Source organism: Eschrichtius robustus, chromosome 13 (genome assembly GCF_028021215.1).
Source record: "Eschrichtius robustus isolate mEscRob2 chromosome 13, mEscRob2.pri, whole genome shotgun sequence".
Taxonomy (NCBI): domain Eukaryota; kingdom Metazoa; phylum Chordata; class Mammalia; order Artiodactyla; family Eschrichtiidae; genus Eschrichtius; species Eschrichtius robustus.
Window position 1 is genome coordinate 101,060,482 of NC_090836.1, and position 27,383 is coordinate 101,087,864.

The following is a 27,383-nucleotide window of genomic DNA, read 5'->3' on the forward strand; positions in this document are numbered from 1 at the left end:
CATCCAAGAACTGTGGGACAATTTCAAAAGTGGAACATACTCATAATTGGAATACCAGAAGGAGAAAAAGAAAGAATCAGAAAAAAAAACACTTGAAGTAATAACGGCTGAGAATTTTCCAAAATTAATAATAGACACAAAGCACATTTCCAGGAAGCTCAGAGAACACCACGCAGAAAAATACCAAAAACTACACCTACTTATATCATATTCAAACTGTCAAAAACCAAAGACAAAGAGAAAATCTTGAAAGAAGCCAGAGAGGGGGGAAAGCATCTATAGAGGAACAAAGATAAGAATTACATGGGGCTTCTCATCAGAAATCATGCAAGCAAGAAGAGAGTGGACTGAAATATTTAGAGTGTGGAAAGGAAAAAATCACCAGCCTAGAATTCTATAACCAGTGAAATTATCCTTCAAAAGTGAAGGAGAAATAAATACCTTCTCTGACAAACAATCACCGAGGGAATTCATCACCAGCCACCCTGCCCTTCAAAAAATGCTAGAACACATTCTTCTGAGAGAAGGAAAATCAGATGGGTCAGAAACGTGGATCTACCTAAAGGAAGAAAGAGCATAAGAGAAGGAATAAACGAAGGTCAAATAATATCTTTTATTCTTCTTATTCTTAGCTGATCTAATAGATCGTTGTTCAAAGTAACAATAACAATGTATTGGGTGACTATAGCAAATGGAAAAGTGACGTGAGTAAGAGCAACGTTACAGGGGACAGGAGAGAGGATTCAGGAACACTTAGTTTGTAATAAGGCGCCTGCACCTCCCGTGAAGTAGTAATGTGCTATTTGACAGTGGACTTAGGCTAGTTGTTCATGTGTACTGCAAACCCTAGAGCAACCGCTAACATTTTTTAAAGGGAGGGGAGGGGTGCTAGTATCCTCACCTCACAAAGAGAGGAACATAAGACCCATGCACTTAGTCATAGAACTTCCAGCCAGCACAGCTAAGGGACACCGCAAGTTAGAAACTGCATACAAAAGCAGTCCGGGGAGGACCAATCAACTCTGAGTTATTTAGGTTTAAAATTATGAGAAGATAGAACTTGCAGTTAAAGTGGCTTGAACGCACATAACTAGCTCCGTTCCTTCTAAAATGACAGAAGAAGGAGTTTTGGTTTTTTTTGTTTTTTTAAATGTATTTATTTATTAATGGCTGTGTTGGGTCTTCGTTTCTGTGCGAGGGCTTTCTCCAGTTGTGGCAAGTGGGGGCCATCTCTTCATCGCGGTGCACGGGCCTCTCACTATCGCGGCCTCTCTTGTTGCGGAGCACAGGCTCCAGACGCGCAGGCTCAGTAATTGCGGCTCACGGGCCCAGTTGCTCCGCGGCATGTGGGATCCTCCCAGACCAGGGCCCGAACCCGTGTCCCCTGCATTGGCAGGCAGATTCTCAACCACTGCGCCACCAGGGAAGCCCCAGAAGAAGGAGTTTTTAAAAGGCGTCAAACAGTGGTTCTTGGGATGCTCTAGTCCAGCAGCAGCAGCACCACCCAGGGCCTCGTTAGAAATGCAGATTCCCAGGCCTGCCAAGTCAGAGAGCCCGAGGGAGGGGCCCAGCAAGCCGAGTTTCTGATGCCGGCTGGAGTTTGCAGAACACCGGCAGAAACCATGAAGGATGGAGAGAAAGTGGAAGAAGACAACAGCTGCTGGGAATTTGATGGATGAGGGAGAACAGATGTGTCAGATTCAAGAAATCTCCTCCTGGAACCAACAGAAGGAACGCGGGAGGGTATCCGATACACCCTGCAAACCATTAGAGCCTCCAGAAGCAGGCTCCAGGTACACCTAGACATAGGAATGAAAGTGGGGTTAAAAGAGAAGGATTGGCTAAAAGCCTGTGTGGGACGCAATTAGACCCCATGCCCCTCCCCAGACTCCCCAGGCTGGGTGCCTGGCCCCCACCCACCCACCACACACAGTGGAGGAACTGGAGGGGTGTTCTCTGCAGATGGTAAGTGTTTGCCACAGTTCAAAACAGGGAGGGTTCTTAATGAAAAGAGGGTAGTTAAGTGAAAGCTTCTATACTGACTCTATTAGTTTCCTATGACTCTATAACATGATGCCACAAAGTGGGTGGCTTTAAACAGCACACATCTATTCTCTTACTGTTCTGGACACCAGAAGTTGGAAATCAGCTTCACTGGGCAGAAATCACGGTGTCAGCCGGGCTGTGCTCCCCCGAGAGGCTCTAGGGAAGAATCTGTTCTTTGCCTCTTCCAGCTTCCGGTGGCCGCTGGCGATCCTTGGCTTGTGGCCACATCGCTCCAATTTCTCCCTCTGTGGTCACTTCTGGGTGAAATCTCTCCCCGACTCCCTCTTATAAGGACACTTGTGATCACACTGGGCCTACCCATATAACCCAGGATCACCTCCCCTTCTCAAGATCCTCAACTTAATCACATCCATAAAGTCTCTTTCCATATAACGTGACATTCACAGGTTCCAGGAATTAGGACCTAAATATCTTTGGGGGCATTATTCAGCTTATCATGCTGACTGTTGAAACTTCCAGCCTTCTGTTTCCAGTCAGCTCCCAGAGTGCTGGCAGCAGGAGACCAACAAGTCTTCTCTGGTTGGGTTGCCAGGTTTAGAAAAACAAAGAAACAAACAGAAGCCTAGAAGGATACTCAATTAAATTAGAATTTCAGATAAACAAAAATAATTTTTAGTATAAATATATACCAAAGATTGCATGGCACATACTAAAAAAAATATTGTTTATCTGAAATTCAAATTTAACTGGGCACTCTGTGTCTTATCTGGCAACCCTAATCCCTGGGAAACCTGACCAGCCCAAAAGAAAAGTTTTAAAGATTCTGACATTGGGAGTCTTCCAAGGAAACTACCCACCAGATTACCCTGCCAAAGCAGTTCAAACTGAAGTTGACTAGCTCTACCCATCTGTGCAGAACTTTTAATCTATCTCTTAGTATCTCATTCTTAATAGGAGCATATTTTTGAGGAAAATGTATAACATGGAAGAGAGCAGAAAAAAGCAACACTGAGGAAAGACTTCTCAAGTGAAGAAAACTTTAAAAAAATCTATTCTTAATATCTTCAGAGACATGAACTAGTATATCCATGAAACAAGAACAGGATGCTATAGAAAAGGAATATTCTGAGTATAAAAACAAGTTCTGGTACTTAAAAATATGATAAGTATGATTAGCAGAGACAAAAATCTCAAAAGAAGGGTTGTGAACGAAAACTGAGGAAATCTCCCAGAAGGTGGAGCAAGAAGAAAAAGAGATGGAGGACAGGGAAGGTTTAAAATATAAGGAGACACTCTAGGTGGCTCACTAATCAGTAGCAACAGGAGGTTCCGAAAGAAACAAACAGGAGAGGAACTCTTTAATGAAGTAAATCAAGAAAATTTCTGAGAGTTGAAGAACATGAAAAGGGACGTCCAAGAAGACAAAGCTGACAGATTAGCTGAGGTGTCTGAACATACTGGAAAGAGATTTCACAAACTGGGGTGAGTTGGGGGTTTAATTAGTGATAAGAACTACACAGAAACTGAGCAAACAGAAAAAATTATTATTCACTCCAGGGAAAACAGAATGTTCTATGGGAAAAGAAAAGTGATCAGCTAGTCACAGTAATAGAAAGCCTGAATATTAAACTACACCAAACTGTGACACAGCAATATGGGGGGACAACGGGGTAAGTTTGCGTGTGTCTCCATGGGGTGGTGGAGGCTGAGGGGGTGAGGTGGCTGGTGGTTATGTGATGGGTGAAAAAGAGTTAAATCCACATCTTCCTGGTAGGAAGTTGATAGACACTGCCTAAAAGTGAAAAATCAAGAAGTAGCTGGATAAGCTTGTCACTTAGAACTACTGAGTTAAGTACCAAAAGATATGAATTAAAGCATTGGAAGTTATTGACTCTGGGGAGGAAATGGGGAGGATGGCAGGGCAGGGGGCTGCTGTTTTTAATAAGCCTTGCAGGACGACTTGACTCCTGCCCAAGTGCATGAATAACTTGGGTGAAATGAAAATAATGTTAAAAAAGGGTGATTATGCTGCTGAGACACACCAGGAAAAGTTATGGATTTGTCAAGTTGCTTTCTTTTTGCTGTGAGTTGACTCAAACCCATTAGAACGTAGCCCAGCCAGAGGAGTATTTGAAGATTCATTCTTTTTTTTTTTTTTTTTTAAATTGAGGTCACATTGGTTTATAGTATTATATAAGTTTTATGAGTACAACATTACAGTTCTACTTCTGTACACAGAGAGAGACTGAGTTTTTGGTGGCATGGAGGTTATTTCAATGCCGAAAGCCTGTCTGAGTGGACGGGAAAAGAAGAAATTCACGAAAGCAATGGGACAACCTGATTTTCAGTGCTGTAAGAAACGTATTGCCTCATCATAGAAAACCTGTTTAGAAGATCGGCCAGCTCCTCTTCCTTCAGAGAACAGCCGCACTCCTGCAGCAACTTCTGCATCTTGCATAAGGATATGTAGCCATTTTTGGATTTATCTAGTTTGGTGAGTGCTTTGCTGATATCTTGATAGTGGTCCTTAAGCTTATCCCTGAAAGAGAATGCATTTGAGACACACACTAAAATCGGGAAAAAAAATAATTTCTTTAAAGCAAGAGTTCCATGATCATTCTAATGTGATGACTTGATGATTCATCTGACAACTAATTTTGAAGATGCTTTGCAGCCTTGATGTAACATTTACATTGAGAGGTATTCTGGAAAAAAATAATAATCATTTTTATCATTACCATTTTATTATTATTATCATCAGTAAAACTATGTTAGAGAAATTACAACCTTGTCTTTTTACTAGAATGGGTACTTTAAAAATGGAGCCAAGCATTTAAAACTACAGTGAGGAGTCAATGAGAAGATGGCGGAGTAGAAGGACGTGCTCTCACTCCCTCTTGCGAGAGCACCAGAATCACAACTGGCTTCTGGACAATCACTGACAGGAAGACCCTGGACTTCACCAAGGAGGATACCCCACATCCAAGGACAGAGGAGAAGCCACAGTGAGACGGTAGGAGGGGCGCAATCAGAGTAAAATCAAATCCCATAACTGCTGGGTGGGTGACTCACAGACTGGCGAACACTTATACCACAGAAGTCCACCCACTGGAGTGAAGGTTCTGAGCCCCACGTCAGGCTTCCCAACCTGGGGGTCCGGCTACGGGAGGAGGAATTCCTAGAGAATCAGACTTTGAAGCCTAGTGGGAATTGATTGCAGGACTTTGACGGGACTGGGGGAAACAGAGACCCCACTCTTGGAGGGCACACACAAAGTAATGTGTGCATCGGGACCCAGGGGAAGGAGCAGTGACCCTGGGGGAGACTGAACCAGACCTACCTGCTGGTGTTGGGGGGTCTCCTGCAGAGGCGAGTGGTGGCTCTGTTTCACCGTGGGGATAAGGACACTGGCAGCAGAGGTTCTGGGAAGTTCTCCTTGGCATGAGCCCTCCCAGAGTCTGCCATTAACCCCACCAAAGAGCACGGGTAGGCTCCAGTGTTGGGTTGCCTCAGGCAAAACAACCAACAGGGAGGGAACCCAGCCTCACCCATCAACAGTCAAGTGGATTAAGGTTTTACTGAGCTCTGACCGCCACAGCAACAGGGAGGGAACCCAGCCCCACCCATCAACAGTCAAGTGGATTAAGGTTTTACTGAGCTCTGACTGCCACAGCAACAGTCAGCTCTACCCACCACCAGAGCCTCCCATCAAGCCTCTTAGATAGCCTCAACCACCAGAGGGCAGACAACAGAAGCAAGAAAAACTACAATCCTGCAGCCTGTGGACCAAAAACCACAGTTACAGAAAGATAGACAAGATGAAAAGGCAGAGGGCTATATACCAGATGAAGGAACAAGAAAAAACCCCAGAAAAACAACTAAATGAAGTGGAGACAGGCAACCTTCCAGAAAAAGAATTCAGAATAATGATAGTGAAGATGATCCAGGACCTCGGAATAAGAATGGAGGCAAAGATTGAGAAGATGCAAGAAATGATTAACAAAGACCTAGAAGAATTAAAGAACAAACAAACAGAGATGACCAATACAATAACTGAAATGAAAACTACACTAGAAGGAATCAATAGCAGAATAACTGAGGCAGAAGAACGGATAACTGACCTGGAAGACAGAATGGTGGAATTCACTGCTGCGGAACAGAATAAAGAAAAAAGAATGAAAAGAAATGAAGACAGCCTAAGAGACCTCTGGGACAACATTAAACGCAACAACATTCGCATTATAGGGGTCCCAGAAGGAGAAGAGAGAGAGAAAGGACCAGAGAAAATATTTGAAGAGATTATAGTCGAAAACTTCCCTAACATGGGAAAGGAAATAGCCACCCAAGTCCAGGAAGCGCAGAGAGTCCCATACAGGTTAAACCCAAGGAGAAACGCCGAGACACATAGTAATCAAAGTGGCAAAAATTAAAGACAAAGAAAAATTATTGAAAGCAGCAAGGGAAAAACAACAAATAACATACAAGGGAACTCCCCCATAAGGTTAACAGCTGATTTCTCAGCAGAAACTCTACAAGCCAGAAGGGAGTGGCATGATATACTTAAAGTGATGAAAGGGAAGAACCTACAACCAAGATTACTCTACCCGGCAAGGATCTCATTTAGATTTGATGGAGAAATCAAAAGCGTTACAGACAAGCAAAAGCTAAGAGAATTCAGCACCACCAAACCAGCTCTACAACAAATGCTAAAGGAACTTCTCTAAGTGGGAAACACAAGAGAAGAAAAGGACCTACAAAAACAAACCCAAAACAATTAAGAAAATGGTCATAGGAACATACATATCGATAATTACCTTAAACGTGAATGGATTAAATGCCCCAACCAAAAGACATAGACTGGCTGAATGGATACAAAAACAAGACCCATATATATGCTGTCTACAAGAGACCCACTTTAGACCTAGGGACACATACAGACTGAAAGTGAGGGGATGGAAAAAGATATTCCATGCAAATGGAAATCAAAAGAAAGCTGGAGTAGCTATACTCATATCAGATAAAATAGACTTTAAACTAAAGAATGTTACAAGAGACAAGGAAGGACACTACATAATGATCAAGGGATCAATCCAAGAAGAAGATATAACAATTATAAATATATATGCACCCAACATAGGAGCACCTCAATACATAAGGCAACTGCTAACAGCTATAAAAGAGGAAATCGACGGTAACACAATAATAGTGGGGGACTTTAACACCTCACTTACACCAATGGACAGATCATCCAAAATGAAAATAAATAAGGAAACAGAAGCTTTAAATGACACAATAGACCAGATAGATTTAATTGATATATATAGGACATTCCATCCAAAAACAGCAGATTACACGTTCTTCTCAAGTGCGCACGGAACATTCTCCAGGATAGATCACATCTTGGGTCACAAATCAAGCCTCAGTAAATTTAAGAAAATTGAAATCATATCAAGCATCTTTTCTGACCACAACGCTATGAGATTAGAAATGAATTACAGGGGAAAAAACGTAAAAAAGACAAACACATGGAGGCTAAACAATACGTTACTAAATAACCAAGAGATCACTGAAGAAATCAAAGAGGAAATCAAAAAATACCTAGAGACAAATGACAAGGAAAACACGACGACCCAAAACCTATGGGATGCAGCAAAAGCGGTTCTAAGAGGGAAGTTTATAGCTATACAAGCCTACCTAAAGAAACAAGAAAAATCTCAAGTAAACCATCTAACCTTACACCTAAAGAAACTAGAGAAAGAAGAACAAACAAAACCCAAAGTTAGCAGAAGGAAAGAAATCATAAAGATCAGAGCAGAAATAAATGAAATAGAAACAAAGAAAACAATAGCAAAGATCAATAAAACTAAAAGTTGGTTCTTTGAGAAGATAAACAAAATTGATAAGCCATTAGCCAGACTCATCAAGAAAAAGAGGGAGAGGACTCAAATCAATAAAATCAGAAATGAAAAAGGAGAAGTTACAACAGACGCCGCAGAAATACAAAGCATCCTAAGAGACTACTACAAGCAACTTTATGCCAATAAAATGGACAACCTGGAAGAAATGGACAAATTCTTAGAAAGGTATAACCTTCCAAGACTGAATCAGGAAGAAACAGAAAATATGAACAGACCAATCACAAGTAATGAAATTGAAACTGTGATTAAAAATCTTCCAACAAACAAAAGTCCAGGACCAGATGGCTTCACAGGTGAATTCTATCAAACATTTAGAGAAGAGCTAACACCCATCCTTCTCAAACTCTTCCAAAAAATTGCAGAGGAAGGAACACTCCCAAACTCATTCTATGAGGCCACCATCACCCTGATACCAAAACCAGACAAAGACACTACAAAAAAAGAAAATTACAGACCAATATCACTGATGAATATAGATGCAAAAATCCTCAACAAAATACTAGCAAACAGAATCCAACAACACATTAAAAGGATCATACACCACAATCAAGTGGGATTTATCCCAGGGATGCAAGGATTCTTCAATATAAGCAAATCAATCAATGTGATACACCATATTAACAAATTGAAGAATAAAAACCATATGATCATCTCAATAGATGCAGAAAAAGCTTTCGACAAAATTCAACACCGATTTATGATAAAAACTCTCCAGAAAGTGGGCATAGAGGGAACCTACCTCAACATAATAAAGGCCATATATGACAAACCCACAGCAAACATCATTCTCAATGGTGAAAAACTGAAAGCATTTCCTCTAAGATCAGGAACGAGACAAGGATGTCCACTCTCACCACTATTATTCAACATAGTTCTGGAAGTCCTAGCCACGGCAATCAGAGAAGAAAAAGAAATAAAAGGAATACAAATTGGAAAAGAAGAAGTAAAACTGTCACTGTTTGCGGGTGACATGATACTATACATAGAGAATCCTAAAACTGCCACCAGAAAACTGCTAGAGCTAATTAATGAATATGGTAAAGTTGCAGGATACAAAATTAATGCACAGAAATCTCTTGCATTCTTATACACTAATGATGAAAAATCTGAAAGAGAAATTATGGACACACTCCCATTTACCATTGCAACAAAAAGAATAAAATACCTAGGAATAAACCTACCTAGGGAGACAAAAGACCTGTATGCAGAAAACTATAAGACACTGATGAAAGAAATTAAAGATGATACCAACAGATGGAGAGATATACCATGTTCTTGGATGGGAAGAATCAACATTGTGAAAATGAGTAGACTACCCAAAGCAATCTACAGATTCAATGCAATCCCTATCAAATTACCAATGGCATTTTTTACGGAGCTAGAACAAATCACCTTAAAATTTGTATGGAGACACAAAAGACCCCGAATAGCCAAAGCAGTCTTGAGGCAAAAAAATGGAGCTGGAGGAATCAGACTCCCTGACTTCAGACTCTACTACAAAGCTACAGTAATCAAGACAATATGGTACTGGCACAAAAACAGAAACATAGATCAATGGAACAAGATAGAAAGCCCAGAGATTAACCCACGCACCTATGGTCAACTAATCTATGACAAAGGAGGCAAAGATATACAATGGAGAAAAGACAGTCTCTTCAATAAGTGGTGCTGGGAAAACTGGACAGCTACATGTAAAAGAATGAAATTAGAATACTCCCTAACACCACACACAAAAATAAACTCAAAATGGATTAGAGACCTAAATATAAGACTGGACACTATAAAACTCTTAGAGGAAAACATAGGAAGAACACTCTTTGACATAAATCACAGCAAGATCTTTTTTGATCCACCTCCTAGAGTAATGGAAATAAAAACAAAAATAAACAAGTGGGACCTAATGAAACTTCAAAGCTTTTGCACAGCAAAGGAAACCATAAACAAGACGAAAAGACAACCCTCAGAATGGGAGAAAATATTTGCAAACGAATCAACGGACAAAGGATTAATCTCCAAAATATATAAACAGCTCATTCAGCTCAATATCAAAGAAACAAACACCCCAATCCAAAAATGGGTAGAAGACCTAAATAGACATTTCTCCAAAGAAGACATACAGACGGCCACGAAGCACATGAAAAGATGCTCAACATCACTAATTATTAGAGAAATGCAAATCAAAACTACAATGAGGTATCACCTCACTCCTGTTAGAATGGGCATCATCAGAAAATCTACAAACAACAAATGCTGGAGAGGGTGTGGAGAAAAGGGAACCCTCTTGCACTGTTGGTGGGAATGTAAATTGATACAGCCACTATGGAGAACAATATGGAGGTTCCTTAAAAAACTAAAAATAGAATTACCATATGACCCAGCAATCCCACTACTGGGCATATACCCTGAGAAAACCGTAATTCAAAAAGACACATGCACCCGAATGTTCATTGCAGCACTATTTACAATAGCCAGGTCATGGAAGCAACCTAAATGCCCATCAACAGACGAATGGATAAAGAAGATGTGGTACATATATACAATGGAATATTACTCAGCCATAAAAAGGAACGAAATTGAGTCATTTGTTGAGACGTGGATGGATCTAGAGACTGTCATACAGAGTGAAGTAAGTCAGAAAGAGAAAAACAAATATCGTATATTAATGCATGTGTGTGGAACCTAGAAAAATGGTACAGATGAGCCAGTTTGCAGGGCAGAAGTTGAGACACAGATGTAGAGAATGGACATATGGACACCAAGGGGGGAAAACTGCGGTGAGGTGGGGATGGTGGTGTGCTGAATTGGGCGATTGGGATTGACATGTATACACTGATGTGTATAAAATTGATGCCTAATAAGAACCTGCAGTATAAAAAAACAAACAAAACAACTAATACTAAACTTTCATTGGGTTATTTGTATGGAAATATGTTAATATAAATGTTTTAGACATTACATGAAATTTCTAAAAATCTTATATTTGTATTTGTATGGAAATATGTATGGAAATATGTTAATATAAATGTTTCAGACATTACATGAAATTTCTAAAAATCTTATATGTTCTGGTATAATGTTATAAGTAATAATCCTAGTTATTACTTTAAAATGTATATCTCAGAAATAACTAATTTTCTTGTCAACTGCATTATTATGAACTCTCATCAAATCTTTAACCGTGGTCATTTTTAAGTCTTTTGTCATTTACAGACAGTTCTGGGTGTACTCTGATGATTTTGCAAATATGTCCCTATAAAAGGGTTTCATCTTCAAGAAATTCATGGAAAAGACTCTGACAAGTACAGGTTTCTGGTAACTGACTGTACTGCTGAACTGAATGAATAAGCATTTTCAGAACTCTAATGAAAAACTGATGAACTCATAAAAGTGCTAACAAAAGATCAAGATGAAAAAAAAAATTAATTACATGGGACTGAGTGAACTGATGAGGATGAGTATAATTTTTGTGACTTTCTGTCTGAATTTAAAAAAAAAAAAAAAATCCCACAAGGACTCAGAGGCAAAGAATATACAAATCAATTTTCACTGCAAAGTAAAGGAGCTGTTACAGTGGAGGATTACTGGACTGAATGTCAATATTATGACATAGTATGAGTGTGTTTCATGTTTGGTAATTGCAATCATTGTTGCTTTTGTTGTGGTCATCCATGTACAATGCTTGGTGTCAGTCTATTTATCTCTTGTAAAAATAAAATACAGTGTGTGTGTGTGAAAAAAAAATAAAAAAAAAATAAAACTACAGTGATATTACAGACACGGGAAATACACCTCCATCATCTTGATGAAGACTCGTTGAGCACCTATCACGTGCCAGGTACTGCTCTAGGTGTCAGGATACACCTAGTGAATGAGAGAGGCCTCCCTAGAAGAATTTACATTCCCCCTGGGGCAAGGCCAATGATAAACGGAAGACAACAGTGCCCCGCACAGTGGGTCAGGGGTTAGCTGAGCACCCACAAGCAGGGCTGAGAATGCCCACGGTAGGGGGGGGGGGCTGCAATTCCCAGTAGGGGGTGCAGGGGGGACCTCACTGGGGAAGGTGACACTTGAGCAGAGATGGCAGAGAGGTCAAGGATCCAGTGGCGATTTACCCCTGGAAGACCTCTCTGGGCCCAAGGACAGCCAGCGCCAAGGCCCTGAGGCAGGAATGCGGGAGCGGGAACCAAGGAGGGCAGAGAGTCTGGTCAGTGGGCGCTGACGGGGGCGGGGGTCCAGGTCCTTTGTTCTTAAGAAGCACAGCCCATAATTTGCGTGCATCAGCTGGGAAACCAGGAGCTGTGCTGTCTTCGTGTACCTTTTCCCATTTATTTTTCTCAACAGCCCTACAAGGGAGGAGGGTAATTACCATCCCCGTTTTATAGGAAGAAGATAGTGCCCGGCCTGTGCGGAGTCCGAGCTCAGCCAGCCTTCCCTCGCTGGGACAGAGACAGCGTCCAGCTGTAGCTCCCACTCGTGCTCGAGGGCTGATTTTCTTGGGAATGTGTTCAAGTTTCTGATTCAGTCTTTCAGGAGAATTTTTCCCAGACTTAAAAAAAAAAATTATTGATAAGGGAATAAAAAAGTGTGGACATCTTTAGGAATAAACAGTCTTACACCTGACCTACGGGGGATGGATTCTATTCCATAAACTCGCTCATCCAGGTCCCAGAAAGCTCTTCCTACCACACTGAGCGCTGCGCCTGTCTGACATGCGCTTGGCTGTGAGGTTCTCACTCAGGGAAAAGGATATGCCAGAAACTCCAAACACGAAGTCTTTGCTGGTAATTGTCTACCACCTCCGATATGTATTTGTGGATACACATCCACAGATTGTTCCGCGAGTGTGCCTGGAAAAAATAATCCATAGCAACAGAGAAGTCAGAAATCAGAAGAGGGGAAGTTGAGGGAATATTTGCGGGGAGAGGGAGGCATGGGCTCCGAAGCTACGTGGGTCACCGTCTCCCTCCACTGCTGGCCTCCGCTTCCGAGCTGGCTGGTGTGAGTCTTCGAGAAGCTGATAAAAATGAGCTGCACTAACTGTCCGGGGAATGTATCCCAAGAGCAGCAACAGCCTGGATTCCCTCACAGGTGTACTTTGAATTCAGTCCCATCCTACAAACTGATTACTCGTAATCACGACTATTATATTCCACTTAATCCTTCAAAATGAAAGTAAATGGAGGTATAAAAAAACATCAAAACTTTTTTGAGATACATATTTTTAGAAAATTGAGGCGTTCAGTATTCCTTGGACTGGTTTCCAGGCAGTAATTATTTCCCTCGCAGGGTAAATATGTGCTCAGAATAAGTGAGGATTTGGAGCTCTGATCACGCCACACTGCCAAGCAGAACCCGCGTCAGCCCACACAGTGTCTGGTCCCTGGTCTGGACAACGAGACGGAAGCCCGAGGAGGGCAGTGGCAGGGCCGGTGGACGGCCGCAGAGCCCCTCGCACACACAGCCGGGCCGGCATGCTGGAGAGAACTGCAGAGAACCCTGTGTGGCCCGGCTGGTTTTGCTCCTGTGCCTCGCAATTTGCCTTTGAGAACAGCCGGCTGAGCTTCTGCGGCTGGTTCACTATTGCTGGTCTGACTCTGGAAAATAAATATGGGTTTAGAAAAGGATTCTTCTGAATTTTTTAAGTGTATTCAGGCCACTTCAAACAAAATTAAACCTCTTAGATTTAAGAGGCAAACATAAAATTTCAGTCACTTGAATGAACACGACTCCTGTTTCTTAATCTTATCAAAGCTTCAGTATAAATGAGGTTAAAAGTCCTGGAAACACTGCATCTGATGGGTTATCTGGAAGACCCACTGACACCAAAATTGAAAAGTGGGCCATCCTGAAGGGCAAGGTGACTTGACAATTTCGCAGTCTGACATCTTTGAGGAAACAGAAGCCAGTCATGAATTTTTACGCATCGGGCTTGTCTTCTTTGGTAAGAGAGCGTGATGGTGGCAGGGGACCGGGTGAGTGTGAATCAGTTTTCGGAGCTTGGTGATCTGAAACGCTTCGTCCAGTGGCACGTAGTTCTCCCAGCTACAGATCCATGCTTGCACAATAAACAGAAACGAGAAGAGAAAGAACATGCGGACGATGCTGAGGATGTGAGATCCCTCCCAGAGCCTCGTTACTCACAAGGGGCAGGAGAGAGGGAAGGGAAGACACGTGTGGGTAATGAGGCCAGCCCTGTCTGGGAAAGATAAATTCCACTTTTTCGTTACTTTTATGGCATATTTGATTTATACCAATCGTGCGCATATTTTTACTTGAAATTCCACCAACTCCATTCTCTGCCTTCGGGCTTTATAACTCAGTAACTTAGTAATAATTCAGGGGTGTGTTCAAACTGCCCTCCTCTTAAACCCCATTTAAGCCATTACGTTTCATCCCTGTGTCCTTGGAGTGTTTCTTTCCTCTGGGGATTCTTTAGCAACAGCTCATTCACTCATTCAGAGATGATGGGGACAGAGAGTGAAGTGACAGACAGGAGATGGACAGATACACAGATGAGAGTGCCAGGGAGGTAAGCCTCTGCAGCGGGGAGCAGGGTCCCAGGCCTGGGGAGTGCTGGTGGGCGGCCACCCAGGACTGAGACTGATTGAGAAACTCTGTCCCATCACTTTAGGGTCACATCAAATGCGGCAAAATTTTCTCCTATGTTCCTTTTTTTTAATTGAGGCATAATTGACATATAACATTATATTAGTTTCAGGTATACAACATAATGATTTGATATCTGTATACACTGTAAGATGTATACTTACCATCCATCACCATCCATAGGATGAGAACTTTTAAGATTTACCTTCTTAGCGACTTTCAAATACGCAGTACAGTATTACTAACGATAGTCACCTTGCTGTACATCACATCCCCAGGACCTATTTCTATTATAGTGGAAGTTGTGCTTTTTGACCCACTTCACCCACTTCGGCATCCCATGCTACCCTCACCTCTGGCAACTGCCAATCTGTTTTCTGTATCTATGAGCTTGGGTTTTTTTTTTTAAAGATTCCACATATAAGTGAGATTATATGGTTTTTGTCTTTCTTTGTCTGACCTATTTCACTTGGCATAATGCCCTCAAGGTCCAGCTGTGTTATCACAAATGGCAATATTTCATCCTTTTTTATGGCCGAATAATATTCCATTGTATATGTATGTACCATATTTTCTTTATCCATTGTTTTAGAATTTTAAAATACGGCATTAGTGACTACTTTTAAACTTTGAAAGGAATCACGCGCAGTCCCACCATCCAAATACAACACGATACCTTCTGTACAGCATCTTGTGGACAGGCATGTACATTTGGTGTAGTTCCAATCATGGTACACAGACTGTTTATTTATTTATTTATTTATTTTGGCCACACCACGGGGCGCTCGGGATCTTAGATCCCCGACCAGGGATTGAATCCGAGCCCCCTGCAGTGGAAGCACGGAGTTCTAACCACTGGACCGCCAGGGAAGTCCCTACACAGACTGTTTAAAACTTCATTGCCAATTAGCCTTCTATCACAGACATTCCCACAGTGTCCGAGGTGCTGGGTGAAACTGGCATACACCACCTCATATTCCTTGGGGCCACGCTCTGTAAGCCAGGCCCTCATCTGGGATTGACAGGTGTCCTTTTGTTGCTGCTGCTGAAAACACACTGAAAGTCATACCTTCCACCTGCCAAACTGCTGGCCTCTTCCGCATTATTTCTTTGGGTTAAAGTCCCCAAAGTTGAACTGCTGAGTTAAAGAATGTGTCTGTTCCTTCATTCACTCACTGGACAAATACTCACTGGGTGCCCACTAGGTGTCAAGCACTGTTCTGAACCGGGTAGAGACAGGCATGTCCTCTTGGAACCTGCATTCTACTTGTCCAGAGGAGGGGCCAGGTGTTTAGGTTAGTAAACACCTAAAAGGTTCAGTTCTCAAGGGTGAGCTGAGAGTGTGACTGGGTAGGGTGGAGTAGGCTTATAGCTCTTTAACTCCTTCGTAGCTTTGTGACTTAGCGCCGATTTCTAGAATCTACAGCAGTGAACGAGTATGACAATTTCACGACAGCTTTGCCAGCACTGGGAGGTACCACTTCGGAACAAGCAGGGCTGCAAGGGTCAACGAGGAGCGGACGCCAGCCCCTGGGCCGTGTGCCCACAGACTCACCTGGCCGTCACGGCCTTCTCCCTGCTCTGCCGCTTCTCCTTCCTCTCCTCTTGCACCTGCTGTGGCTTCGTGAAATGACCCATGAAGTTGAAATAATCCTCTGCGTAGGGCTGATGAATATCCGCTGAATACTTAATCCCCAATTTCTGTAAAAATTCTTGGTAAGTAATGTGCCCTCTTCCCTCGGTGTCGTACCTTTAAAGACAAACAAACAAAACTCTCACCAGTGCGAGGTGCTCAGGGCTTTAACACCGTCTGCACTCCGTCTGCCTGGTCCCTCACACCCCGTGTGCTCTGCAGGCCTGCAGCACCGGCCTCCCCGGGGGTCGGGAACGCAGGATCCTGAGCCTTACCCCAGCCCTGAGCTGGACCTGCTCGTAACAGGGTCCTCAGGCGACCCATAGGCTCGTCAATCAACAGGAAGGTCACCTCACACAAGGTGACCTTGGTCCACCCCGAGAGAGCAACCGGATTCGTCCTCTGTCATTCTGTTAGAAATACGACTGTGAGCACGGAAAATTAAAACCAACCCTTCCGTTCATTCAACGGGCTTTTATTGAGCACCTACATGTAAGAAGAACTATGCTAAAGTTCAGAAGAAAATCCGTCAAAAAGCATATTCAGTCTTAAAACTCAAATAAATGAATGCCACTTGATTCCAATTCCCCATTTTCTCTTTGAAGAGATGCCAATTACGTACAACCAACGAGAGAGACTAGTAAGGAAAACAAGATAAGAATTATGTTATGTACCTTTTATGTCATTTTCTATTATTGGGATTTTTCTAAATTGTAATTCATTTTAAAGAAGGCATAATGGAGGGTTTTTATCTCCCAACATCATTCAAATAGAATAGAATTACTTCAATCAAAAATTTTAAGGCAAATTGCCAATTTCCTTTAAAGAAAAGAAGCATTTATTTTCACGGAAAAGATCTCGGTCCTCCCCTAACCGATAAAAATGGCATTTCCGGCGGTGCTTTTCCCAGATGAACTCAGCGTTCGGAGGGCGGAGGCGGTATTTGCACAATGTCCGGGGCTTCACGCTGCACCCGGCTGCTGTCGGTGCCTGTGGGACGGAGCCAGGTGCCCTGGGCTCTCCTGCGTGAAGCAGGGCCCCCTCTGCTCTCCGCCGCCAACCGGATGCTGCAGGACCACACGCCGGCCGCCGCCCCTGCACCGGGTCCCCTGCGACCCTCCCAACTGAGTAACGACGAGGAGAACGGATTTATTTACCCGACTTTCCTGTCCTCAAGGGCTGGGGTGGTGGGGGGAGGACAAGGGGTGAGAAGTTCCCGAGGCCCCCCTGCCGACCCCTCCCTCTGCGCCCATGGGCCTGCAGCCCCCCTGGGCCTCGCGTCTCACCTCCACCTGCCTCCCAGCATCCAGGCCTGTTTTCATCAGGGACTCCGTCCTAGAAGGTGAGGAGAGTCCCCTCCTGCGACGGAGGGGCAGGGAGGGCGGCGATGTCCGAGCCCCACACCAGCTCACCGGCCTCGAGATGCCGGCCAGGTCCCGCCACCCACCCACCTGGGCTCGGTTTCCTCGCCTGGCCTGCAGCACGGAGGGGGAGGGCGCTCTGAGACCTGCTGGCTCGGATCATGCCCCCAGTGCTGTCGTCGTTACTAAGGATTTGCGAAGCCCTTCCAGACCTTCCCAGGTGTCTGTTATTAGAACGACCTTAGTGCCTGCAACCCCCAAAAGTACCATTCTACCTTTATTCAGTGAATTTTCTTTCTAAAACAAAACAAAGCGACCCACCCACCAGAGGAAGCCCGAGGCTTGTAGTGGCTTTATGTGCCAGGCGGCACGAAGGGCCAGTGCCTCTAGCAAACGGCTTCTCACACTGCTGGTGACGAGACAGCTGCAGGAAGGAGAGTCTAGTTCTCCATCAGTGCACCTGGGAAGGGGAGGGTTGCCATTTCTTGAGCTCCTAGGGCGATCCCAGGGCCGTGGGTCTTTCCCTGAGCTGCATCAGGCCCGTGACCAGCCCGATGCCACCAGAGTGCTGCTGTGATGCAACTCTATAAAGACACCCCTAGAAGAAAGCTCCCCAAGGGGGCTCCCCACCCCTACAGGGGGGCTCCTGAGAGAACGTGCACAGACCACCCGCCTGACAAGCAAGCCCTGGCCAGCAGGGCGCCTCTTCTGGGACCTCTCTCTCGTCCTGAGGCAAAAGCACTGTATCTCCGCCTCCCCTGGATCCCTGTAGCCTGTGGTGAGGACCGGGGAGTGGGGTGAGTGCAGGTAGAGGCTGGGACCAGGGCCTGGTGTTTGTTGCCGCTATTTGCCACCCAAAGGCTCAACCACATCCCACCTCTGCTTCCCCCGCTTCAGTCCGGGTCTTCCCTCCCTGCTCCATGGTGGGTTTCTCGAGGAGAAACCATGCTTCGTTTATCTTGATGGGCGAACCCACAGTTCCCAGCAACACGCCTCGCAAAACTTCCTTATCAATACCTGGCTGCTGAGCAATGAACATGAAGGGCACGTGTCCCTAAGGAAGGCCTGCCATCCCCACGGGCAACGGTCACGAGATTCCCAACAACAAATTCTCAATCGTGACACTTGAACTGAATGAAAAGACACTTCTTAATTACGTCATTAATAAAGATCATAAACATTCTATTCGCATCTCCAAGGAACAGAAGACCAGATTGCACAATTGCAACTAAAATATTGTTATGAATGTGAATAATAAGAGAGTTAATTCAGCTTACATAACCTCACCCTTCATCATATAATCCTTCGTGTCACATTAAAAAACATCAACTTGCCTGTAAAGGTTGAATTTTAAAAGGGTTCGGCAACAGATGTGCCAGGAAAAATGTGCACATAAACAGAGGACCCATAAAAACTCACATCTGCATATGGCAATGGCCACTAATTTATGATATAATCAGATTACTCTGCCCATCTATTGTACACACAGCAATTTGGTTGTACACATGATCTGAATACGTTCACATCGATTGCTGTGCTGAGAAAGTCTTACTCTTTCATGCTCAGTTTAGCACTTGATTCTCACATAAATGACAGAATCATCTTCCAGCACCACTGACCCCAGATTTAGAGGGTCTGGTGCAAGCCCCACTGACGACCCAGGCCCGCAGCAGAGGGAGACGTGGTCCTTATGCAGCTCGGACAGAGGGATTCTCTCGGGGACCATCTGTGAGGATGGTCCGATGGCTCAGAGAGCTGCCCTTCAGAGCACAGAATGTCCAGCTGCCTAAGGGGGCAGTGCCCAATGGCACATTCAGCCAGTCCTGGTGGAGCCACAGATTAGACACCATGGGCTCCATCCCCATCCGGGGCCACAATCCCGCCCCTACGCTCCCCAGTAAGCGGCCGTCTGGCCTTGGATGAAGCCACGCCAGAGATGGGAAACCCACTCCTTCAGGGACTGCCCAGTGGAGTTCTAGACGATGTTAGTCACGAAGACGTCCTTTCTGCGGAGCTAAGGGCCTGTCCGGCTGGTCCCTCCTTCGTGAGCAGCTCTTCTAACTCATCCCCGACCATCACGTCCCATTCGATCCTCTTTTCTGAGCTGCTCCTTCAACCTTTTCAAATCCTTTCCCACCCAGAGGCTCTCCTTGTCCAGGTGTTCCACCAGCATGGCACGGGGTAGGTTCTCTCTAGACGCCGCCTTGGTTGAGGCAACAGAGACGACCCAGCTTCACGTTAACCGAGAGTCACATGTCTTCCCGTGGGCCGATGCACATGACACAGGGACTTTTTAATAGTCTTTGCCTTTTATATTGGAATACTAACATACAACTTACCTACCCAAACAAGAAATGTGCATAAATTGGGCATTAATTATCTCCCGAACATTCTGCCAGGTCTGCGTGATCAGCTGGTTGTACACGACTGGCATCTATACGCAAGTTTCCCAGGCTGCTGCTGTCCTACCTGAGTCGTCTGTGCATTTTTATAATACACTGGCTTCATAGTTTTTCAGCAAAGTTGGTTTTAGATCTAAAAGAGCGGAGTTCTACCCAATGAAACGAGCCTACAGAAGGGGCTCAGAACACTGAGTGCCCCCGAAGGGCGTGCCCCCCAGGGCCCTGGTCCTGGGGTGCCCTGTGCCCGGCAGGCTCTGGGTCTCAGGCTCTGCTGATGGAAGCAGCAACCTTCCTCTTCCATCCCGGGGACCTCCCACTCCCCCGGCTCGGGGCCTCTCTGCTCACTAGGACCCCCTTTCCCCACCTCTGGCTAATGACTGTTTCTTAAGACTCAACTCAGGCATTGCACCGCCTGGGGGTCTCTCTCTGAACACCCACAGCCCGGGCTGCCAGCCTCTCCCTCCTGGCATGCAGCTGCTGTCTAACCGGCCGAGTCGTGAGCAACCTGAGGGTGGAGGCTGCCTTCATCTCTGGAACCCCAGAATCTAGCACAGGGCTTGCAACTTAGAAAGTTTCAAGAAAATCCTGCTTGATGATTGCTCCGATGAATGAATGAATGGATGGATGGACGCACTTTCATCTTGTAACTTATTCTCGGCAGTCTCTCCAAAACCATACGCATTGCTCCTGAAATCTCGTGCTAAAAGGTCCGGCCTGGCTTCAGTTACCAGGTTTCCTTTCACAACGGCCTCCTTCAGGCTTGACGGTTGTGTTGTTTAACCCTCGGTGAGCCAGGCTCGCTTTACACGCACGTGCTCCCCACTCTGTCCGCCCCTGTGCAGTTAGCTGGGGCCGCGGCCTGGCCCTGGGCCACGGGCTGTGGGCAGAAGCGTGTCCTTCTGGGCCGAAGCCCGCCGAAGCCCGTGTGTGGTCCTGTGCCCTGCAGGTCCCGGGGGACCCTGCTGAGGGATGAAGCCACAACTGGAAGCCAGATCCCGAATCACCACTTGGAAGAGAATTGTCCAGAAGAGCCGCTAGACATGCTAGACTTTGTGTGAATAAGAACTAAGCATCCATGTGCCAGGTCACTGAGATTTGGGAGTCAATGCACTAATTTACTTCCAGCGTAAACGAGACCTGCCAGACTAACCCGAAGCTCTGAAAGAGTGCACTTCACAGGTGCTTCATAAATGTTGAGTGAACAATGGATGCTGACAATTTTTTGTCTATATTCTCCCTATTTTCTAATTCTGTGTTTTCGAAAGAGCTGAACGTTATTTTCCTACTCACTGCCAGCTACCCAATTTTGGCAGGGGCTTTCCTCTTCTCACTAGCAGACCCCGGGAGCTGGCAGAGTGTGTCACGTTGGCCCCAGCTGCTCCCTGCCTTGCTGGGGGTCCCTGTCACTCCCGCCGGGTGGGAGAATGCCCCTCCCCCTGTACGGGCAGCTGCAGGAGGCTCCTGGTGCCTGCACAGCCTGGCGCTGGCCACCACCTTGCCTCCTACCCCTCCTGCTTCTAAGGCAGGCGGGGACTTGGAGGGAGTGGACCAGGGTGAGTCAGGGTCAGCAAATGCTGAGCCATTGAGAGGAGCAGGCCAGGAGGTGGAATGAGGGTGAGGACGGCTAACGGAGATCATGGAAACGCCTAGAAAATGGATGAAAAAAACCACACCACCAAGTTTATCATCTCTGCTGAGTGGGGTATGGCTGCTTTATTGCTGTTGTCTTTTCTTTTCCTTTATGCTTCTCTGGATTTTCTGAGTCTTCTAAAATGAGTGTGCATTAATATTGTAATCAGAAAATAATTTCAAATCTCTATGATCTTTTTGCTACTAATTTTTATGCTTATCTATGCCAGGTACCCTCTTTATATCATTTGGTCCCCATTGTCATCCCATTGGAGAGATGACTGAAGCTCAGAGAAGGTGAGCCACTGGTCCAAGGTCACACAGCTCAGTCCGGGCGCCATGGGCCAGGGTGCAGGGCCCCTCAGAGCACAGCCCTCAGCTGCGGGTTACTCGGCCACCTCAGGGTGTCCTCCTGATTTCTGCTCATGCTTATCAGACAAATCCAAGGAGCATCTTACCTCGTCCCTCAGCCTCTTTCCAGGCTGCTAAAGGTGAACTTTCACTTCCTAAATCTCTCTCACACCTGTCACTTCCGTCCCAGTCCTCCAGGCACCACCCAGGGAAGGTCACCCCATCCTCTCGCTTAGAACACCGAGACAGCCCTGAATTCACCTCTGTGCCTCCCTCCCCGTCTCCGGCAATTCATCCTCCTCCCCGTGGCCAGAGTGATCTTTCTAGAACGTGGGCCTGCCTCCATCTTTCCCCACTAAACACCTGGCCTTCAGGGTGGGGTCCCCACCTTGTCCTGCCCGTCACGATGTGGCTCCGCTGATGTGCAGCCTCCCCTTCTGCCGGGCCACCCAGGTGACCCCGCAGCCCTGGAATGTGACACACCCTTTGCCCTTTGGCTGGACGTTCATCTGGTGGCTCTCGACCCCGCGCTTGCCCTTTGCACATCTTCCCAGCTGCCCCCCGGCTGCGCCCAGGGAGCTGTGCCCTTGGAGGTGGGAAGAGGGCAGGGCCAGGCTGTTCCCAGGGGACCTCGTGTCATGGCTCCGTAGCTCCCGCTCAGCACAGCAGTCGAGGTTCCCGCAGATTCCGAGACAGCATCAGGAGTGGAGGCAACTTCCTGGTCTCCAAAAAAATACCGTCTCCCCTTTGGCCTGCAGTCGCTGGTGGGGAGCAGCTCCCTTATCTCTGTGTGACCTCCCCCCTTGCTCTTCCAGCCCAGGGGGCAGCAGCCTCCTGGCCTCTGAGTAGCAGCGCAATCCCCCTTCAGACTTCTGGTCCCCCCAGCCTCCCTTGCAGGGGTGCAGCCATCAAGGGATTCTAGCCAAAAGAATTTGGGCAAAGTGACGGCCATGTTTCCAGGCCTGGTCCTCACAAAGCTGACCAGAGGGTCCTCTGTGCTCTGTTCCCTTCTCTGCTGGTAGACACATAAGATCCAGGGATGGTGGGACTCCTGGTCCCTGAATGACTGTGAGCACAGCTCCCCAACACCCACACTAAATTGTCACATCATTATGGGGCAAGCCCCTGGGATGTTGGCCTTGTTTGTTACCGCAGCCAGCCTACCCTGATCCATACACCACTTGAGCTAACTTAGCAGGGCAGAGTGAGGCACAGAGAAGTTAAGTAACTTGACAGGGGCCACACAGCTATCAGGGGTGGAGGCATGTCTGGCTGCAGAGCTCTCAACCACGCACCATCCACGGCAAACAGCCGGCTAAACAAAAGTAGATGAAATTCTCATCTCAAACAGTTTTCAGCACAGGGTAGATATTTGTGTATTTAATCATGTTAATACATGTATAAAGAAACTTTAGCCAAAAGCAACAGTGAGTGTCGCCCTCCCATGAACATGGAACCTTGCTCTGTCCCCCATCGGGAAGAGGGCTAAGCGTGCTCTCCTTCCACACGGGAACCCTCACGGGGACACCTGCCTCCTACACCCCTCATCCTTGCAGCTTGCACCCAGCTCCAGGGCTCGTCCCATCCCTCCCTGACGGAGACCACAGTCTCCCGATGCCCACACCCCACCAATCCCTTCCCTGAACTGCTTCCTGACTAGTCTTCCTAAAGCATGGCTTGATCCACGTCACATTTCCTTGTTTCCGAACGTCTCGTTAATACGGCCAGAAAGGGAGGACTGCGGCCAGGTGATCAGCCTCGCCTTTCCTTTCTCAGCCTGGAGCCCAGGCACTGCTTGGAGAACGCCTCACCCGTCCTCCTGCCCCGTGGGTCAGGCAGCCCTCCTGCCCCGTCTGGACCTTTGGAACAATTTCAACTTCTCTCCCACCGTGCCCCCAGCACCCCTACTTTTGTCTCCCTTTCTGCTCGACATGTCCCTCCTCTGGCATTTATAACAGGCGACTCTGCACCCTGGTATTGGGGTGAATGCTTCCTGCCCCCCGACAGCTCCCCGAGCATCAGGGTCACAGTCACCTCCGCATCATCCAAAGGTCTACGTGGTGAGAGCGCCACACGTTTGGCCGCTGCACCCCATCTTCTGATTACTCAGATGGACCCACTCATCTAGTCCATCAAAAGAGAAAATGGGTAGGGAGACCAAATTGTCCCTGAGTTGGAACTGATCTTAAAAAAAAAAAAAAAAAAAAAAAAACACACCAAGGATTTTGTAAGAGCTTCGAGTTGCTTTTCTAAATTAGACACAAAACAGCCCACCTAATTCTAAACTCGGCCAACATTGCAGCTTTCCCCTTTGAACAGCTGAAAAGCTGAAATACTACACGAACTGCTCCATGGGCTTGCCTCTGAGAGGGCATGCAATATTGGGGTACGATCCTGGGGGGATGCAAGTGGCAGCTAACATATAATGAAGAAGGAAGTAATTCAAAAACAGATCTGGAACCGGGAAATGGACCGCATTGTTAGTGCACCTTGAAATTTAAACACCTACACAGGGAATGTTGTAACTGGGGGCCTGGTTCAAAAACAGCTAAATCTAAAGCACATTTTGAAAAATGTAGTCAATATTAGGTACTATTTTCAGTTTAAGACACCCTCGGGAAACCACTCCGAGTTACCAAAACTTTGGTGATTTTCTTCCAGCAAATTACTGATCTATAAAACTGTTGTGCAACATTGATTTCCATCTTTAGGTGATGGGGAGAGACTGCTTTTCCCTTTACCCACTGCAGATCTGTCTGCTGAGCTACTTGTATTAGAGTTAAGTCTTTGGGGAGGGACTTAGTTCTCTGAAACAGTAAAAGGATGTGGTTGAACTCCCGGTTCCTTGGAAATGCAAAACTCTCAAGTGTAATATTTAATATGGGTGACAAGTGTTTACCTGGCTCCTCGTGTTCCTGAAGGCCAGCCTGTTGGCCAAGGCTTCTTTCTACAGGGGAACAGGACAGATACAACCATAGGAAAACCATTCCTGGTCCCACCTGACCCCTGAGGAGTGACGAAAGCCTGGTGCTGAATTTGGCCGTCCGGAATGAAAAGCCAGTCTTCAGATACCACTCACCTCATCCAAAGCTTCTCACATTCTCTGGGGGTGAGGGGAATATCAAAGCTGTACAGCGTGTTCTTTACATCCCGTCGTCGAAGAATGCCGTTGCCCTCATTGTCGGTTTCGATAAAATTCTGCAATATTCCAAGGCAGCATTTAGTAACATACAAAATTGCTCAGACAGCATACAGGCTTTTCAATAGTCAGTATCTGGAACAGTCTAAGACATTTTTCTCCCATGCCTCCTGCTTAGAAACCTTTTAATCCATGTCCTAGATATCCTCCCCATTCCTCTAAAGAAGGTGATCGAGCAAAACACGAACAAGTGTTAACATCCTAGAAGGGGCTTATTTCTGGGTAATGAGTGGTCTCAGGTGTGTGGCTTGGATTCTTCTCTGACCAACAACTTGGGATCAAACACTATTAGAAATAAGAGTCAACCAGAGCCTGGGAAATGAGGCGTAGCCCACACTGCTTGAGGTTGTCATCTCCACGACGCAGCGAATTTGGCTGCCTGGCTGGCTGTCAGAGGGGAAATGAGGGACGTGAGACTCCGGTTGTTGTGACAAGATGGTACGGTACCATTGTAATATCCCCGAGGGGTGCAAAAGGCATCTGGGGATTTGTCACCACAGACTAGAAGAGCAGGTAGCACAGGGCGCTCTGCTCTGTCTTAAATTGTTTCCAAACAATAGCTCATTCACTCCTCCTTCTAATACACTGTGAGGGAGACACAGTGGGTCCATCTCCCAAGTCCTCTGCGAGTATCATACCTAACGGTGAAACCACGAAACATTCCCTGTAAGATCAGGAACCAGGCAAGAATATCTCTATCGCCCTCTATTCATCATTGTACTGGAGATGCCCGCCAGTGTAGTTAGGCAAGTTAAAATTGTTAAAAGGTGTAACAACAGGGCAGGGAGAAATACAATTGTCATTTATTCACAAATGACATGACCGTATATATAAGAATACAAGGAATCCATAAATAAATTATTACACTAAGAGGCTTTGGCAAGAAATCTGGATTTCTTATCAATTTCTATATCAATATGTAAAATCATCCACATTTTTATATTTCAGACATGGAAAATGAATTTAAAAAAATAACATTTACAGTAGCATCAAAAATATAAAGTTTGAGGAATAAATCTTATAAATGATTGTAAGACTTCTACACAGCAATGTCTAAAACTTTTTTGAAAGATATTTAAAAAGATCAAAGTAAATGGCGATACAATGTGTTCATTAATTGGAAGGCTCCATGTAGTAGAGATGTCATTTCTTGCCAAACATCCCAATAGTTTTTTTTTCTTTGTGGAACTTGACAAACTGATTCAAAAACTCTCAGAGAACAAGGAGGCAGGACTTGCCGACCAGCTAATTAAGATGTCTTACTAAGTTATGGGGACTCTAAAGATGTGGTATTGGTGCCAAGATAGACAAACTGACCAATGAAACAGGAGGAGCCCAGAAACACCCATGGGCATTGACGCAGGACAGTGGTGATGCTGCAGATCAGTGGGGGAGAAGATGGACTTTGCAATGAGTGGTGCCAGGACAACTGATCTCCATACGGAAGATGGAATTGGATCCCCACAGCATGACACATGACACTTCCAGTGCTGATGTCAAGACCTGAATGTGAAAGGTGAGGCTGTGAAGCTGCTAGGGAGATCGCAGGAGAATATCTCCATGACTTCAGGGCGGGGTTTCTTCAACAAGGACTTTAGGGAGTAGTTAAAAATGTGACTACATTAAACGAAGAACTTATATTTATCAAAAGGTATCACATAAAGAGGGTGAAAACAGGAGAGGGCGTGGCCATGATGGTGGAGTTAGGAAGACCCTGAGCTCACCTCCTCCCATGGACACACCAAAATTACAGCTATTAACAGAGAAACTATTGATGAGAAAAACCAGAAGACTAGCAGAAAAGAGCTTCTACAACTACCGATATAAAGAAGGAACCACAATGAGACCACAGAGTCATGGTATGGTCAAGACCCATACCCCTGGCAACCCACAAATGGGAGGATAATTACCATTGCAGAGGTTCTCCCCAAGAAGCAAGGGGTCTGTGCCCCACATTGGGCTCCCCAGCCTGGGGTTCCTGCGCTGGGAAGATGAGTCCCCAGAACATTTGGCTTTGAAGGCCAGTAGGGCTTACTCTCGGGAGTACCAGAGGGCTGTGAGAAATAGAAACTCCACTCCTAAAGAGTGCACACAAAATCTCACATGCTCCGGGCCCCAGGGTAGAAACAGTAATTTGAAAGGAGCCTGTGTCAGACCCACCTGCTGATCTTGGAAAGCCTCTTAGAGAAACAGAAGGCACCTGGGGCTTGCCCTGGGGACATAGACACTGGTGGCAACCATTTTGGGGAAGCTCGTTCTACCACGTGGACACTGGGG

At 45.7% G+C, this 27,383-nt stretch overlaps 1 protein-coding gene across 1 annotated transcript in view; it reads right to left on the bottom strand.

Annotated features, from left to right (window-relative positions):
• The window catches only part of EFCAB6 (EF-hand calcium binding domain 6), a 264,209-nt gene that overhangs the window by 46,200 nt on the left and 190,626 nt on the right, over positions 1-27,383 (bottom strand). Inside the window, exons 23-25 of the mRNA XM_068560155.1 lie at positions 24,987-25,105; positions 16,087-16,281; positions 4,391-4,546 (exon numbers count right to left, since the gene is read on the bottom strand). Coding sequence (XP_068416256.1) covers positions 4,391-4,546; positions 16,087-16,281; positions 24,987-25,105 — 470 coding nt within the window. The remainder of the gene's footprint in view (positions 1-4,390; positions 4,547-16,086; positions 16,282-24,986; positions 25,106-27,383) is intronic.